The following is a 16,506-nucleotide window of genomic DNA, read 5'->3' as shown; positions in this document are numbered from 1 at the left end:
AAAAAACATAGAAGCGCTTCCGGGATGCTCAGACCACGTGACCTGCGTCACGCACGGTCTGTCACGAGGGGCGAACTGCGTGTTGCTTTTCACCGACTTTTTATTTTATTGAATACATTTCTTTCCATTTTTGCACCACGGACCAAGACAATTATTCCCGTGCAATAATGTTTATACCTTCTTACTATTATACACATTATACGATGTCAACATTAATTAAAATAATAGATATAACGCAGAAGCCAATAAAATGGGAATAAAAATACAAAAGTTTTTATTCTATTTGTATGTTTTTATTTTGTTCTAATTTATATATATATAAATGATTGGATACATTTTCTTAAATGTATATATATATATATATATATATATATATATATATATATATATATATATATATATATACACACACACACACACACACACACACACACACACACACACTCTGTATTAAAGAACTCAATAGCCTCAGTTCTTAAAAACTGCATCACGCCATTCCTGCAGATGTTCGTGTGCACTTTAATGCTGTAAATCCCCTGTTCGAACAAAACCCCAACCTGTTCATCTGGATTCAGATCTGCTGACTGGAAAAGCTAATGAAGAACACTGAGCTCACTGTCCTGTTTATGAAATGCTTTTTTTTTTGCGCAGTATTACACTGGAAATAGACAGTACACGTGGCTAGCCTTGCATATCATCATCAATAAAGGTCCAATACTCTTCAGCATTTAAGCAAGTGTTGGTATAAGTGCAAATGTGCCAAGAAAACATTGCCCACACCGTTATAGCTCCTCCATCACACACGGCAGTTTGGGTCCACGGGTTTATGTGTTTGTTGCCAAAATCTGATGTTTTATAGTTATTTCTTTCTTTCTAAATATTATGCAAACATAAATGAGGTGAACCATAGCAACTTTTATTTTAATATAATACCGTTTGGTATAATGCAATATTTACTTTTGCCCTAAACCCATCAATGTTAGATTTTTGGCCTTTTTGGGCACCTCTGCTTTAGCTGTTGTTAGCTCAAACCAGTCTGGCCATTCTCTGTTGATCTCTCTCATCATTAACTGCTGCTCACTTTATGTTTTTCTCTATTGCTCCATTCTGAGTAAATCTATAAACGTTTGTAAAAATGTGTAAAAATCACAGGAGATCAGCAGTTATATAAATATTAAACCAGCCAGCACCAACAGTCATGATCTGGCACCACAATCAAAATCACATAGATATACATTTTTGACTTTTGAAGATTAGTGTAAACATAGGTTCCACATATTATTTGTGTTTGGATTGGAATAACTTTTTTGTTCAAAATTTTGGATTTTTGAAGAGCACACGTTCTAATCCCAGGACTGTCTCAGCTACAATATCAGTAATGCTGCTGTGTCTAAAAGACTTGCACCACACAAATACACAACCCAGTGTTGTCTCTTACGATTGATAATTGTGGCAGATATACCTGGGTTGATATACCTGGTTTTAATAACCTGGTTTAAATAGCTAGTAAATGAACGTTTGATTGAATAATTTTCACCTGTAATTTTTATGGACCAAATATGCAAATGTAGATGAGAAGAAAAAGTGGCAAAATATTCATTCATTTCACACTTGAAAGTAAATGCAAAGCTTCAGATGGGTGACAAACTAAAGAAAAACTGTAATAATGAGCGCACATGATTGTTACATTCTACCATGCTCTTTAGGCGTGTTTGACATTGCTGATCAGACCAAATTTTACCTTTTTACCTTTTTACCTTTTATATCAACATTGCCAGAAGTTGGGACCAAGGATGAGAAAAAGTTGTCAGCAACATCTACATTTAAATCTACAAACCCCATTCCAAAAAATTTGGGACATTGTACAAATTGTGAATAAAAACAGAATGCAATGATGTGGAAGTTTCATATTTCATTATTTTATTCAGAATACAACATAGATGACATATCAAATGTTTAAACTGAGAAAAAGTATAATTTTAAGGGAAAAATAAGTTGATTTTAAATTTCATTGCATCAACACGTCTCAAAAAAGTTGGGACAAGGCCATGTTTACCACTGTGTGGCATCCCCTCTTCTTTTTATAACAGTCTGCAAATGTCTGGGGACTGGGCAGACAAGTTGCTCAAGTTTAGGAATAGGAATGTTGTCCCATTCTTGTCTAATACAGGCTTCTAGTTGCTCAACTGTCTTTGGTCTTCTTTGTTGCATCTTCCTCTTTATGATGCGCCAAATGTTTTCTATGGGTGAAAGATCTGGACTGCAGGCTGGCCATTTCAGTACCCAGATCCTTGTTCTACGCAGCCATGATGTTGTAATTGATGCAGTATGTCGTCTGGCATTGTCATGTTGGAAAATGCAAGGTCTTCTTTGAAAGAGACGATGTCTGAATGGGAGCAGATGTTGTTCTAAAACTTGGATATACCTTTCAGCATTGATGGTGCTTTTCCAGATGTGTAAGCTGCCCATGTCACATGCACTCATGCAACCCCATACCATCATAGATGCAGGTTTCTGAACTGAGCGCTGATAACAACTTGGGTTGTCCTTCTCCTCTTTTGTCCGGATGATATGGCGTCCCAGTTTTCCAAAAAGAACTTCAAATTTTGATGCATCTGACCACAGAACAGTTTTCCACTTTGCTACAGTCCATTTTAAATGAGCCTTGGCCCAGAGAAAATGGCTGCGCTTCAGAATCATGTTTAGATATGGCTTCATTTTTCACCTATTGAGTTTTAGCTGGCAACGGCGAATGGCACGGTAGATTGTGTTCACTGACAATGTTCAAGAAGTATTCCTGAGCCCATGTTGTGATTTCCATTACAGTAGCATTCCTGTATATGATGCAGTGCCGTCTAAGGGCCCGAAGAGCACGGGCATCCAGTATGGTTTTCCGGCCTTGACCTTTACGCACAGAGATTGTTCCAGAGTCTCTGAATCTTTGGATGATATTATGCACTGTAGATGATGATAACTTCAATCTCTTTGCAATCTTTCTCTGAGAAACTCCTTTCTGATATTGCTCCACTATTTTTCGCCGCAGCATTGGGGGAATTGGTGATCCTCTGCCCATCTTGACTTCTGAGAGACACTGCCAATCTGAGAGGCTCTTTTTATACCCAATCATGTTGCCAATTGACCTAATAAGTTGCAAATTGGTCCTCCAGCTATTCTTTATTTGTACATTTAACTTTTCCGGCCTCTTATTGCTACCTGTCCCAACTTTTTTTTGGAATGTGTACCTCTGATGAAATCCAAAATGAGCCAATATTTGGCATGAAATTTCAAAATGTCTCACTTTCAACATTTGATATGTTATCTATATCCTATTGTAAATAAAATATAGGTTTATGAGATTTGTAAATTATCGCATTCCTTTTTTATTCACAATTTGTACAGTGTCCCAACTTTTTTGGAATCGGGTTTGTATGTAAAAAAACAAAACACAGTAAATAGGGTGAAACAGTGTTCTTCAGGTGATTGAAAATGTTGATGGAGAACATGGTCAAACTGTCATTGAGAACAATAAAAACATGTTATTTCTTTCTATTTATTTGTCACCTGTTTGCAGCTAAGGCAATACAAATACAAAAAGGTCCACCTCAACAAACACTTTAAGCACACAATAATGCTCTTCTGCTCAGTTGTGTAAAACATATCTGTATATAAGCTTTAATTATGCAAAAGAAGTATAATCAGTTCTTATTTCAAATTTTCTGAAATGTACCTCAACAAAGGCAATTTGTGAGCATGTTTGCAATGTTGGCAAAGATTTAAACACATACAGTGAGGAAAATAAGTATTTGAACACCCTGCTATTTTGCAAGTTCTCCCACTTAGAAAACATGGAGGGGTCTGAAATTGTCATCGTAGGTGCATGTCCACTGTGAGAGACATGATCTAAAAAGAAATATCCAGAAATCACAATATATGATTTTTAAACTATTTATTTGTATGATACAGCTGCAAATAAGTATTTAAACACCTGTCTATCAGCTAGAATTCTGACCGTCAAAGACCTGTTAGTCTGCCTTTAAAATGTCCACCTCCACTACATTTATTATCCTAAATTAGATGCACCTGTTTGAGGTCGTTAGCTGCATAAAGACACCTGTCCACCCCATACAATCAGTAAGAATCCAACTACTAACATGGCCAAGACCAAAGAGCTGTCCAAAGACACTAGAGACAAAATTGTACACCTCCACAAGGCTGGAAAGGGCTACGGGGAAATTGCCAAGCAGCTTGGTGAAAAAGGTCCACTGTTGGAGCAATCATTAGAAAATGGAAGAAGCTAAACATGACTGTCAATCTCCTCGGACTGGGGCTCCATGCAAGATCTCACCGTGGGGTCTCAATGATCCTAAGGAAGGTGAGAAATCAGCCCAGAACTACACGGGAGGAGCTGGTCAATGACCTGAAAAGAGCTGGGACCACCGTTTCCAAGGTTACTGTTGGTAATACACTAAATCGTCATGGTTTGAAATCATGCATGGCACGGAAGGTTCCCCTGCTTAAACCAGCACATGTCCAGGCACGTCTTAAGTTTGCCAATCACCATTTGGATGATCCAGAGGAGTCATGGGAGAAAGTTATGTGGTCAGATGGAACCAAAATAGAACTTTTGGGTCATAATTCCACTAAACGTGTTTGGAGGAAGAAGAATGATGAGAACCATCCCAAGAACACCATCCCTACTGTGAAGCATGGGGGTGGTAGCATCATGCTTTGGGGTGTTTTCTGCACATGGGACAGGGCGACTGCACTGTATTAAGGAGAGGATGACCGGGGCCATGTATTGCGAGATTTTGGGGAACAACCTCCTTCCCTCAGTTAGAGCATTGAAGATGGGTCGAGGCTGGGTCTTCCAACATGACAATGACCCGAAGCACACAGCCAGGATAACCAAGGAGTGGCTCTGTAAGAAGCATATCAAGGTTCTGGCGTGGCCTAGCCAGTCTCCAGACCTAAACCCAATAGAGAATCTTTGGAGGGAGCTCAAACTCCGTGTTTCTCAGCGACAGGCCAGAAACCTGACTGATCTAGAGAAGATCTGTGTGGAGGAGTGGGCCAAAATCCTCCTGCAGTGTGTGCAAACCTGGTGAAAAACTACAGGAAACGTTTGACCTTTGTAATTGCAAACAAAGGCTACTGTACCAAATATTAACATTGAATTTCTCAGGTGTTCAAATACTTATTTGCAGCTGTATCATACAAATAAATAGTCAAAAAATCATACATTGTGATTTCTGGATTTTTTTTTTTTAGATTATGTCTCTCACAGTGGACATGCACCTACGATGACAATTTCAGACCCCTCCATGATTTCTAAGTGGGAGAACTTGCAAAATAGCAGGGTGTTCAAATACTTATTTTCCTCACTGTACATAATCCATGCATAAGGCTAGCCTGTCTTTTTAGCTGAAAGTTAAAATATTATGTTTAGGATTGTTGTCTTATTCTTGCATTTGTATGAAACATATCGCCAGTGTGTTCCTAAAGATATGTATACATATCTTAAAGCTTGTCCAGTAATTTCTAATCAAGTCTTGTTGTGGAACTAACAGCAAACTTTATTCAGTATTACATTATATATCAAAGTAAAGTTTTACAGGATCAAATTAAAAGCCTGAGTGCAAAAAGAGGAGCAAAATATTTTACTATGAGCACAGTTTCATAGATTCTTATTTTATCAACAGATGACATAACTGTTGTACTCATAGCTTATATTGGTAAATGCCATATTTTAGAACCTTTTAAAGAACCTTTATTTTTGGCATTCGGCAGCTAACCCGAGACCCATTTCCATGTTTTATGCCCAAACAAACAAAGTATAAATATTTCCTTCCAGTCCTGTGTCTTAATAAACCACATTTTACATTATTGAAAAAGTCCTTAGCTACACTGATGAAATATCATTCATGCGATTGTCTTATTCCATTTTGGACCTCTCCATCTTGGTTTTGAGAAATTCCTGAAAGAAGGAAAAAAAACAAAAATTTGCAACATAATGTTTTGCACAATAATTCCACTATAAAATGTCTCATCAAAAGCTCATGACGAATTAAATGTAACTATAATCATGAGACAAAAAAAACAAACAAAAAGAAAACATTGTTCACTGTACCTCTTCGTCATTCAATACTGCAGGCAAAGCTCTGTAGAAAAGTAAAATGTACATCAGCATAAAAATAGATTGACATTAACTGTCATGCTTACTGTCATTCAATACAGCGAGAAAAGGCATCCAAATCAATCCAGCAATAGAAACTCAAATAAATAAATAAAAATAAAGCATTAAAAATGACCGTTTTTCAACTAAAACTTGCTAGGAAGGACTCACCAAATGGTCATTTGTATTATTCATTCTCCTACTTTTATTTGTTATAGAAAGCAAGTAATCACGTTTAGATGCCACAGCCATGCTATGGATGATTTACTCACACATCGACTACACTTGCAGGAATGTTCTCTTCAACCCACTTCAGGTCTTCATCCTCGAAGCTCTACAGGACATACATCAAGGCTTAATGGCAACACATTAATGATTCACCCAAGGCCATTGAAACACATAAGAATACAACTATAATAAGCGTACAAAGAACATTACATGAAGTTACATTTTTCTGCCTTGTTTTTACAAACAATACAGTATATTGATATAAGATGTAAAGCTTATCTAACATATTTGGTGTCATGTTTACCTCTTTGTTTAAGGGCTTCTGACTGGCGTTTGCCTCAGACTTTGCTCCTCTCATTTTCATTCCCTCTAAAGACAAACACATGCAACAAGATTAAAATGAACCAAACTTCCAAATAAGGATTTAATTAATTTAAATGCAGCATTGATTACTTTGCTTACCTAAGAGTAACATGTACATGTTTAAAAAAGTCATACATTTACTACAAATGAGAAAAATAAAATCTATATGTAGTGTCTGACGTGAAACCTAAGAAAACTTCTCTCATTAGTCAATTTCTACATCAAGCATGAGAATCAGAGAATATTTGATAACATAAACAAAGAATTGAAATATACAATAAAATAAAATACTTTTGGATGTGGTTTAATGGGCAGAAACACCTTGTTGATGAGAGAGGTTGAAGCGGAATAGCCATAATGGTTTAAGGTGAGTGAAAGGTTACAGTATCACAAATAACTCCTCTTGGTGAACAGAAAAGCATTTCAGAATGCACAAACATTGCACCGTGTCGTGAACAAGCTACAAAAGCGAAAGACCAGGAGGCCAAGAACAGGAATCTGAGACTACAGTGTGCACTGGCTCAACATAATTGACAGCTAAAGAATAGAAAAATGATATGGAAATTTTCAAATCTGCACCTGTCCAGGTTTCTGTGAGCCTGTACCCACTGTCGCTGCAAGATTCCTGTTCTGCTTATTTGCAATGTATTTTGTTTGGCTTTAATGAAGCTCTTTATGAATATGATTAACTTACCAAAACCTTCATTGAGCATTGGCTCCTTTGCCTCTTCATCATCATCCTCATCAATTAATGGAGAATGAGAAAATCTAAATAAAGGAAATTCCTATTTATTTAAATACACATAAAATCATGTCATGCTTTTTTTTTTCCATTTGATAGCCTTCACTGTTGTATTACTTCTAAATATATATCACATTATATACATTCATCTAACCTTTGACTATTGACAGAGGGTCGTAGAAGCACCATGATGACCAGCAAGATGGTGGAGAAAAGCAACCTCCAAAATGCATCATCCACCCACATGTCTCTCCAGCCCTAAGCAAACCAAACATGCAGGTCACAATCAAAAATACTAACAGGAAGATGCAGAACTGTTTCTCAAAATATCACAGCCAAGTAGATGTGCTACTCACTAACTGACAGTCCACAAACTTGAATTGTCTGGTTGTCCATATGATGAATATGATTGAAGCTGCACATATAAACAAAACATAGAAGATGACTAAGTATAATGTACAGTATGCCTAATGCTGGCTCGCTCATACAGATAAATCCACCTCACCGAGCACGCAGAAGACGAGTGTGTTGGTGAAGTGGCGATATAATGAGAGCTTCACAACGTTTCTGCGCATCTTCAGGAGCTGAGTCGTTCGAAACAGACTGATAAAAATGTGCAATTTAGCAGTTAAGGACTCTGACAGTTATGTTCTCATAGATCAAATCTCTTGAATGTGATTGGTTGTCCTCACATTTGTGTTTGTACACAGGTTTTTTACAGGGGTAAACAAACTGATAAACACCATGCCTTAACCACTTTTTTGTGATCAGATTTAGTTATAAGTTTAAAAACACGTTTCATATTACAGAAGAGTTTGAGGCTAGAGACTCTCCTCTCAGAAAAGAGTTTAGGCTTGCTTTCCATTTCACCTGCTCCCTACATTATTCAAGTTTACCCCGTTACAGCCTTCCTGTAATTATTGTATAATGATTGTCTCATAAAAAAGGATATCCACCATATGACACAGGAATCTGTTAGAGATAGACTGAGATTGGCAATAAGGGCCACTGTGCCATAGAAACCCTGTAAAGACAGATATGAGAAAAAAATAGATTCACTAGATGAATAAGTTCTAGAAGAATATAAACACATTTTATTTATAAAATGCCAAATCAGGCCACTCACCCCGGTAACCCTGAGGACACCCTCCACAGAGGAGAAGATCAGATAAAGCAGCCCTACAGCCACCAGCCTGGATACCGTAGTCCCTAATCTGGGTCTGAGCCACAAAAATCAAAGCATCACATGATGACTCTTAATTACACATACGAACAATTTACAGAGCCTAGAATTCAAATCAAAATTCAAACACTTTAACTAAAATGTAGGGGAGTGCTTCCTGAATCCTTCATGGTTTGAATGGAGTCTGCCCACTGCTTAAAATAAGAAATTATGAAAGAAGCACCACTGAATATTGTGGCTGCATTATGTAAAAACAACCAAGCAATCACCTTATTGTTTAGAACTATTAAAGTCATACATTGTCACATGTTCAGATATAAAGTGTTTGCTCTGTTAGTTATAGAGAACTGCACATGCACAATAGCCTGAGCAACCTTGGGGTAACTATAAACAATGAACTGTCCTTCTCCTCACATGTTGCTAATGTGACTCGTTCTTGTCAGTTTCTCCTCTCAACGCTGATTCAAACGCACCTGCCTAAGTTCTTTCACACCACATCACATTACTTATAATCTTATACTCCAGTACTCTTGTTAGTTCTCACTCTCCAGTGTTCTGTAATGTTGAAAGATTTATTATCAAACTCTTGATGTCACTCAAATGAGGATGGGTTCCCCTTTTGAGTCTGGTTCCTCTCAAGGTTTCTTCCTCATAACATCTAAGGGAGTTTTTCCTTGCCACAGTCACCTTGGCTGCTCATCAGGGATAAACACCATTCACCTTGACTGTTGATTTCTGTAAAGCTGCTTTGAGACAATGTCTGTTGTGAAAAGCGCTATAGAAATAAACTTGACTTGACTTGACTGCTGCACTTCCTCCACTGGCTTCCGGTCGCTGTACACATCAGATTCAAAACACTGATGCTTGCCTACAAGGCCAAAAATGGACCAGCACCTTCTTACATCAGAGACCTTATCACCATGCAGCCTGAGATCTACTAGCACTGCTTGACTGGTACCACCTACTCTCAGGGTAAGAGGTAAGTATACTTCAAGGCTCTTCTCTGTTCTGGCACCAAGGTGGTGGAATGAACTGCCCCTAGATGTCCGAACAGTGAAGTCACTGACTTATCTCTCCCCAAAACACTTAAACTAGCACTTTTCCAGGTTAGCTTTGTCTTTTACAAAAAAATAATAATAATAATAATAAAAATCCTCTCAACAGAGTTTAGATTGATCTTAAGTTTTTAATCTAGAGTAAAAGTGTATATTTATTCATTGATAGAGACTCAAAGCATTCTTGTAAGTCGCTCTGGACAAGAGCGTCTGCTAAATGCCATAAATGTAACTTTTACTTTCTAGCATTGTCACCAAGATGGCAACCAAATGGGCAGACTTCAGTATAAAAACTTAAGTTATACTCACTTTACGATGCCATAACCCAGACTGACAATGATCAAGAGGATCCGAGCTAGAGATCTTTTCAGTGCGGACAGAAGTTCAGCAAAGATAACAGCACTTTGATCTGAAAATAAAGAGACAGACAAATCTAATTACCACTGAAGGGCAAAGCAGTGGATAAAACAAGATGATATCACACCACTCACTGTAAGTTCCATAGTATCTGATGCTTTGGTACTCGGAGTAAAACACCGCCTTCTCCAGCATGCCCAGGACAATTACAGCACCAATCCAAAACTGGATCCTTAGCAAGTCACGCCAATAACAGGCTAGCCATAGAAGCCACAGAGCTCCGAACAGTACATACACGATGCACATAGTCATGAAGAACTGTGAGAGCACACACATTAATACATGAACACTCAAATTATTTTTGCCATGTGTGAATTGTGTGAAAATTAATTAAGGCTTCGTGACCATCTCAAATGACTCGAACACACCATGATTCAAAAGAGAAACTCACCATCATTAAAGGCCAGTCAGTAGGTGAGGAGTAGTCATGAGGGCCATTCATTTTTACTGTCATTGCAAAAACATACAAGAAACATACAAGGTTGGTTTTCAGATATGTATCTACATATAACTGTTAGCAAGCTGAGATGCGCACTACAAAAAGATTAAATATGTACTTGTAATTGATAAATTGTCCTTTGAATTGCTGCTTGCATCCCCATCCCCTGTGTCTCTGTGACCTTTACTGGCCTCTGAATGATGCTGTGTTTGGAACCTCAAAATAAACATATAGGGACTGTCTGACCATGACTTGGCAACTGCATACATATCCTGCATGGAACATAACACAAGAAATAACCTCTTCTTAAATTTACTTACACTTAATTAGTTAATTTTATACATATTAAGCTTGATCAAATGGCTTAAATGTCTGAAATGGGGACATCACATGAAAAGGTGTGAGTGAAGTGTAAATGAGAAAGATCTCACCGGTTTATCCTCCCAGATATGTTTGGTTTGGTTTACACTCCTTCCCTCCTGTGAGTAATGAATGATTAGAAAGTTAGGTTATATTTCTTCTCTAACTAGACATTTTACAGTTGATTAAAAAAAAAAAAAAATGGTGGACTGTTACAAATTTCTTGTGACTTCAGTCTACACTTTTATTTATCTATTTTATTTGTATGTGCTTTATCCACATTTACACAACACATTTCTTCCCCCCACCCCCGAATAAATAAATGTCCTTAATAAATGATACATTTTGCTAAAAAGAAAAACTTCATCAGAAACTTACTTGGGGACTGAGAGACAGAAATGGCTGGAATTCTTTATAGTAAGTCTGCAAAACAATTATATGCAAAACTATAATAGCATGAATGAACAAAAATAAATTACAATAACATTTTGCAGCTCATTAGGCATTTTTACCGTAGGGGTGAAGAGAGCGTGACAGTTGTTGAAGTATATGTAGCCTTGGCTATAGAATCCACTCCAGTCTTGCTTTAGCTGATGATCCCAACCAAACATGGCCATGGCTTCATTGTCCTACAGGGGGTGAGCTTAGAAGCTACATTCAACAAGTCAAGACTGCTGAATTTACCTTTAAATCCATGTATGCTCTGAGTAGGAAAAAGTGCCTGGCATTGCTTAAGTACATCATTAAATATAAACTAAGAAGTTATTTTAAAAGCTAGGAGTAACACTTTCCTATTTCTTACAAGAGAAAATAAAATAGTAAAAGTAATTTTCATTACGTCAAAGCTCATTGAATTTAAAATGCACTTTTTTTTAAATCTAAAAAGATACCAAACACATTACAGTGTCTACAACTTTCATACAAAAAGACCTATGCCGGATCATTTTACACAGGAATGTACTTAATAACACCCTTGTGTATGCAAACAGGGTGTGGTTGTGTGTTTGGTGTTTAATGGCTTATTGTTTGCTTCTGTTGGAGTTATATTCAGTAGACTTTGGTGAAAGCTGCCTGTGTAAACTGTGCAAATTCAGAGAACAGACACAGCTTCAACACAGTAAAACAACTCAACTGACACCGTATGCACATAAAGGTTAAAACAGAGTTTGTGTGGTAAACTAACCTAGTGAACAAAATATATATTTTAGTCTAGAGCTTTATTATAATTTTTTTATATAAATTATACTTACAGGGGTGCTGAATACTTCATTGTAACAGATAGATGAACGAAGATACCAACTAACATTAAAAGACACATTTTTATGGTCGCATGCTGCCAAATCTCCCTGAACTGTATAAAAAAAGAAAATGGAGCTATTAGTAGTATTCACCACATTATTGATACTTATACTTTTTTTCTAGCAACAATCCAAAGTCAGCATCTGCATCAACCGCGAAAAACAGCATGAAACAGTGAATTTAGTTAAAAAACCATTCTGTTAAGATAATGCTCTCTCTCAAGATGCACAACTAACATGTAAAACTTACATTTCATGTAGATGGTAGTGTTGGAATACAAAGTCTTACGAAAAACAGCATCCCCATTGGGCTGAAAAACATATATATAAACTATGAAATATAAACCAACAAACAAATATAATATTATATATATATATATATATATATATATATATATATATATATATATATATATATATATATATATATATATATATGAGAACTATATTTACAAACCAATGTGTTAAAAATGTAAACTATATCTGACAAACAAAACTGTCATTGGGCTGAAGTCCTAAATAGTCTTTAACAAAAAATTATTCAAAAATTAAAGAACATTTTCTTTTAATGGCAATTGAAAGACTGGAAGGAAAAAGTGAGATGTCTTAATACATCCAGAAGCAAATTAGTAATCCATGATTAAAATTTACACCTATAATGGGGGAAGGGTATCCCAGTGGCCATGGCTCTGGGTTACTGATCGGAGGGTCAGGGTTTGAAGCACCAGCACCACCAACCTGCCACAACATAGCCGACCCTTTGCAATAACCCCAGCTTTTTAATAAGATGGAATATACAAAGAAAAAATTTAAATGTGCTGTAATGTAAATGTGACAACTAAAAAAATATTTTAATGCATGTGACCCTGTAGCACGGAAGTCCCCACCTAGTGTTAACTTTCGAATAATTTATGTCTACTCTTTTTCTGTCTTTAATATTCCATGGGTACATGTGTGTTGTGTGTATGTGTGTGTTGCATGCTCATTAAGTCGAACCTGAAATTGCTCCCTAAGTCATTTTTTTTATGTAATACACAGACTGTCATGTGTTATATGTCTAAAAAACAAGACCCTCAAAAGAGAAAAATATTAAGTGTTAAAAGTTATTAAAAAGCAGGAAAACCAGCAACAAAACACAAAACAACATGTGCAACTGAAAATGGTACAGCTTGACATTTCTATCCATTATCATTACCAAATGCAGTGCATCAGTCAGTCATTATTGTAGTGTATCAGGTCTATAGTAATAGATGCACAAAATGCATATGGGGTTGAGGAACTTGGAAATAATTTTCTATTATTTATTTTATGAAGTAGTTATTTTGTAATTGTGCTAGCTTTATGTTTGGGGTTGTATATGAAATATTTTGCTATATCAGTATTCAAGCTTTTAGTTAAAGTAGGCTCTCTGTGTTTTACACTAACTTTTCTGACAGCTCATAAGTATTCGGACAGACACGAGTACAAGTTCTGGTAGTTTAATTAAGATTAAATATATTTATGCTAAGGAAAAGGATAACTACTACAGTATTTGTTGTTCAACAAAGCAGTCAAAACATAATGTATGAGTGTTTACAACTCATTATATGGTTGTTTGTTTTTAATCGCTTGTCTAACTCATCTAAAACCTTCAATATACAAGTCTCCTCGTCTATACAAGTCTATGCTAGTTGTTAGCATGATAAGCTATGATCTAGTTTAGCCGGTTGTCATAAGGAAGTGTCCGATCATAAGGAAGTAATAACCCAGTCGCACGTTTCACCTCTTGCGTGGTCGTGTAGTGACACTTACCGAATTAAGGTCGATTCCTATATTCCACAGAGAGACTTCCGCCCCGAGTGTATGGCGCAGGGATGCCAGGAGCAAGCAGAACATAAGAAACACAAAAACACGTGTCATTTTTCACGCAACTGCGTCTAACTGGTCCAGCGCTTCTCCCCCCGAGAGCAGAACGAGGCGGTCGGCATCGCCTGTGTTTACTATGAATCAGCCAATCACTTTTCAGCACAGCAGCTGTCAAGTGTTTTAAAGAAGACGTGAAGATCCGAGAAAACAAAATAAATATTATGAAATAAAAAAAAAGAAAATTTATATATATATCTCTACATGTCCTGTCTAGAACTCTTGAAAGCTGCTGTGCTGAATATATCATTAATAATCTTGATTTTATTTTTGATATAATAAATCTATATATTATGTGTGTGTGTAAATATGGGTTGTTGTTTTTGTTTGTAAATATAAATTGTATAGATCTTTTATACTTGAATAAACAATACAATTGATTCAAATTCGTACAAATTCATAAGCAATTAAATCATGATAGATTTTACAACAGAAGGTCACGTGGGCGCGGTTGGTTGGATGTCACATGTCACTTGGCGCAGTTCCGGGTGAAACTGCAGGAAGAGACTCGGGGGGCGGGGCGTGGGTGGTGCTGAGACTCATGAATATTTAATAAGCGCGTAACGAAAAGCAGGTGCAGTATTACCCTGTAGATACCGCTTGCAAATGACAAATCGTTGTTTCAGTAAAAAGTTTTGGTTCAAGCACACACATGCTCATAGACTCAAAGTACACATTCACTGCGAATATAGTTCACTGTTTATACCGAGTCTTTCTTTATCATGCAAACGACCTTCTCAGGTTAATGATCTCGTTTTTCTCTTTGGTTCTGTGATTCGTTTATTTATTTTGTATTTTTTTAACTGAAGCACGGCTGCTTCCTTTAGGGGCCCTAAGCTACTAACCTGTGGGGGGTGGTCCCACACCAGTCATATTACTTTTACCAGCATCTTCTGGACGACGAATTATTTAATTTCCTGAGTTTATTAGCTGCACATTTACTTCTCCTCGGATGATAAAATCCTAGGGCAAAGCACAGTGAGATGTGTCTGCTTTTCTTTTTGTGCTTTTTATATGAACGTTTCTTTGTGCTCTGCTGATGTTAGTTTCTCGTTTTCTTTCAGACCACAAGGGGGCTCCTGGGACTACATAATACAAAAACCTCTTCACCAAACGGCACTAATGTACTGTTTTTTGCATGTCTGCTTTAGAGATCGTGCTCAGGGGCTCAGCTGCTTATACAGTAAAGAACAGGCCTGAAATAGAATAAGAAAAAAAAACTGCTTCCATTGACTCCATACACTCACTGAAAATTTTTAAACTGTATACTAATGTATCCCCAATTCTGAAGGTTTACACTGTGTAAAATGTAAATAAAAAGGAAATGCAATGATTTGAAATTCTCATGAACCCTAATTTTATTCCAGTGATGGACAGTAACAAAGTAAATGTAATTCTTTACTGTATTTAAGTAGCTTTTTTGTGTATCTGTATCTTACTGAAGTATTTCATTTTGAGGAGACTAAACTTTAACCTCACTACATTTTAAAGTCAAATATGTTACTTTTTACTTAACTTTATTTTGTGAAATCAGTCGTTTCTTTTTTATTTATGTTTTTAAAATAAACCAGGTCAAGCCACCAATCAGAGTAGAGCACGCTCTCTGTTTTGAACATGTTTTGATTGAAGCTTGGTGGTATTTACTTTTCACCAACATACAGTGCAGCATCAGTTCAACAGCAAACAGAACATTTTGAGAGAAATAAATGATAGAAGAAACTTCTAACTTGAACTTTATTTGCATGATTTTTTTGAAGTCGTTGAAAAGAAGGTTTTGGGCTCATGCTAATTTTATTAGATATCAATCAGTGTTTGACTCATTAATACAATTTGATTAATAGATCGTGTGCTAAGAGTAACATAAGAGTCTTTTCACATAAACTGAGTGACAAAAAATGACTAGGACATTATAGCAATAATAAATTATAATACTTAAGTACATTTCAAGTAAAAGCTTAAAGAAAGCACTTTTACATTTACTGGGGTAATATTTTACCTACTGTATCTCCACTTTTACTTAAATGCATGGTTGTGTACTTTATACACCACTGTTTTATTTACAACAGAATATAGAAAATATATCAAATGTTTAAATTGAACAAAAAGTACAATACCCGTGATCTTTGGCCCCTCAGGTGACACTGAATTAATTAAAGGCTTGATTATGCAAAGAAAATCACTGCATATGTGCAGAAATAATTGTCTTTGAACCAGTCTGCTGTGCCAGCCACAAATGCAAGCTCTGTCATGCAAATAAGAGGAAATATGTGAACATTATCCAAAAAAACCATCTTCTCTGGTTCAACGCTCATTTAAAATGTACTTAGGCAAAGTGTAAAACTGTTCT

At 36.4% G+C, this 16,506-nt stretch overlaps 1 protein-coding gene across 1 annotated transcript; it reads right to left on the bottom strand.

Annotated features, from left to right (window-relative positions):
• Window positions 1–5,555: 5,555 nt before the first annotated feature.
• On the bottom strand, window positions 5,556–14,247 carry LOC124390599 (transmembrane protein 87A-like). The gene is made up of 20 exons (XM_046856624.1): window positions 14,049–14,247; window positions 12,508–12,568; window positions 12,210–12,310; window positions 11,472–11,588; window positions 11,338–11,382; window positions 11,031–11,078; window positions 10,718–10,871; window positions 10,552–10,607; window positions 10,235–10,418; window positions 10,053–10,152; window positions 8,632–8,725; window positions 8,458–8,529; window positions 8,011–8,119; window positions 7,862–7,920; window positions 7,660–7,763; window positions 7,458–7,531; window positions 6,705–6,769; window positions 6,445–6,506; window positions 6,128–6,158; window positions 5,556–5,974 (listed from the first exon to the last, which is right to left on the bottom strand). The coding sequence occupies exons 1-20, from the start codon at window positions 14,154–14,156 to the stop codon at window positions 5,933–5,935; spliced, it is 1,686 nt and encodes a 561-aa protein (XP_046712580.1). The 5' UTR covers window positions 14,157–14,247; the 3' UTR covers window positions 5,556–5,932.
• Window positions 14,248–16,506: the final 2,259 nt, after the last annotated feature.

The sequence above is a fragment of the Silurus meridionalis genome, chromosome 8, assembly GCF_014805685.1.
Source record: "Silurus meridionalis isolate SWU-2019-XX chromosome 8, ASM1480568v1, whole genome shotgun sequence".
Classification (NCBI taxonomy): Eukaryota; Metazoa; Chordata; class Actinopteri; order Siluriformes; family Siluridae; genus Silurus; species Silurus meridionalis.
This window is presented reverse-complemented; position numbering and strand designations above follow the sequence as displayed.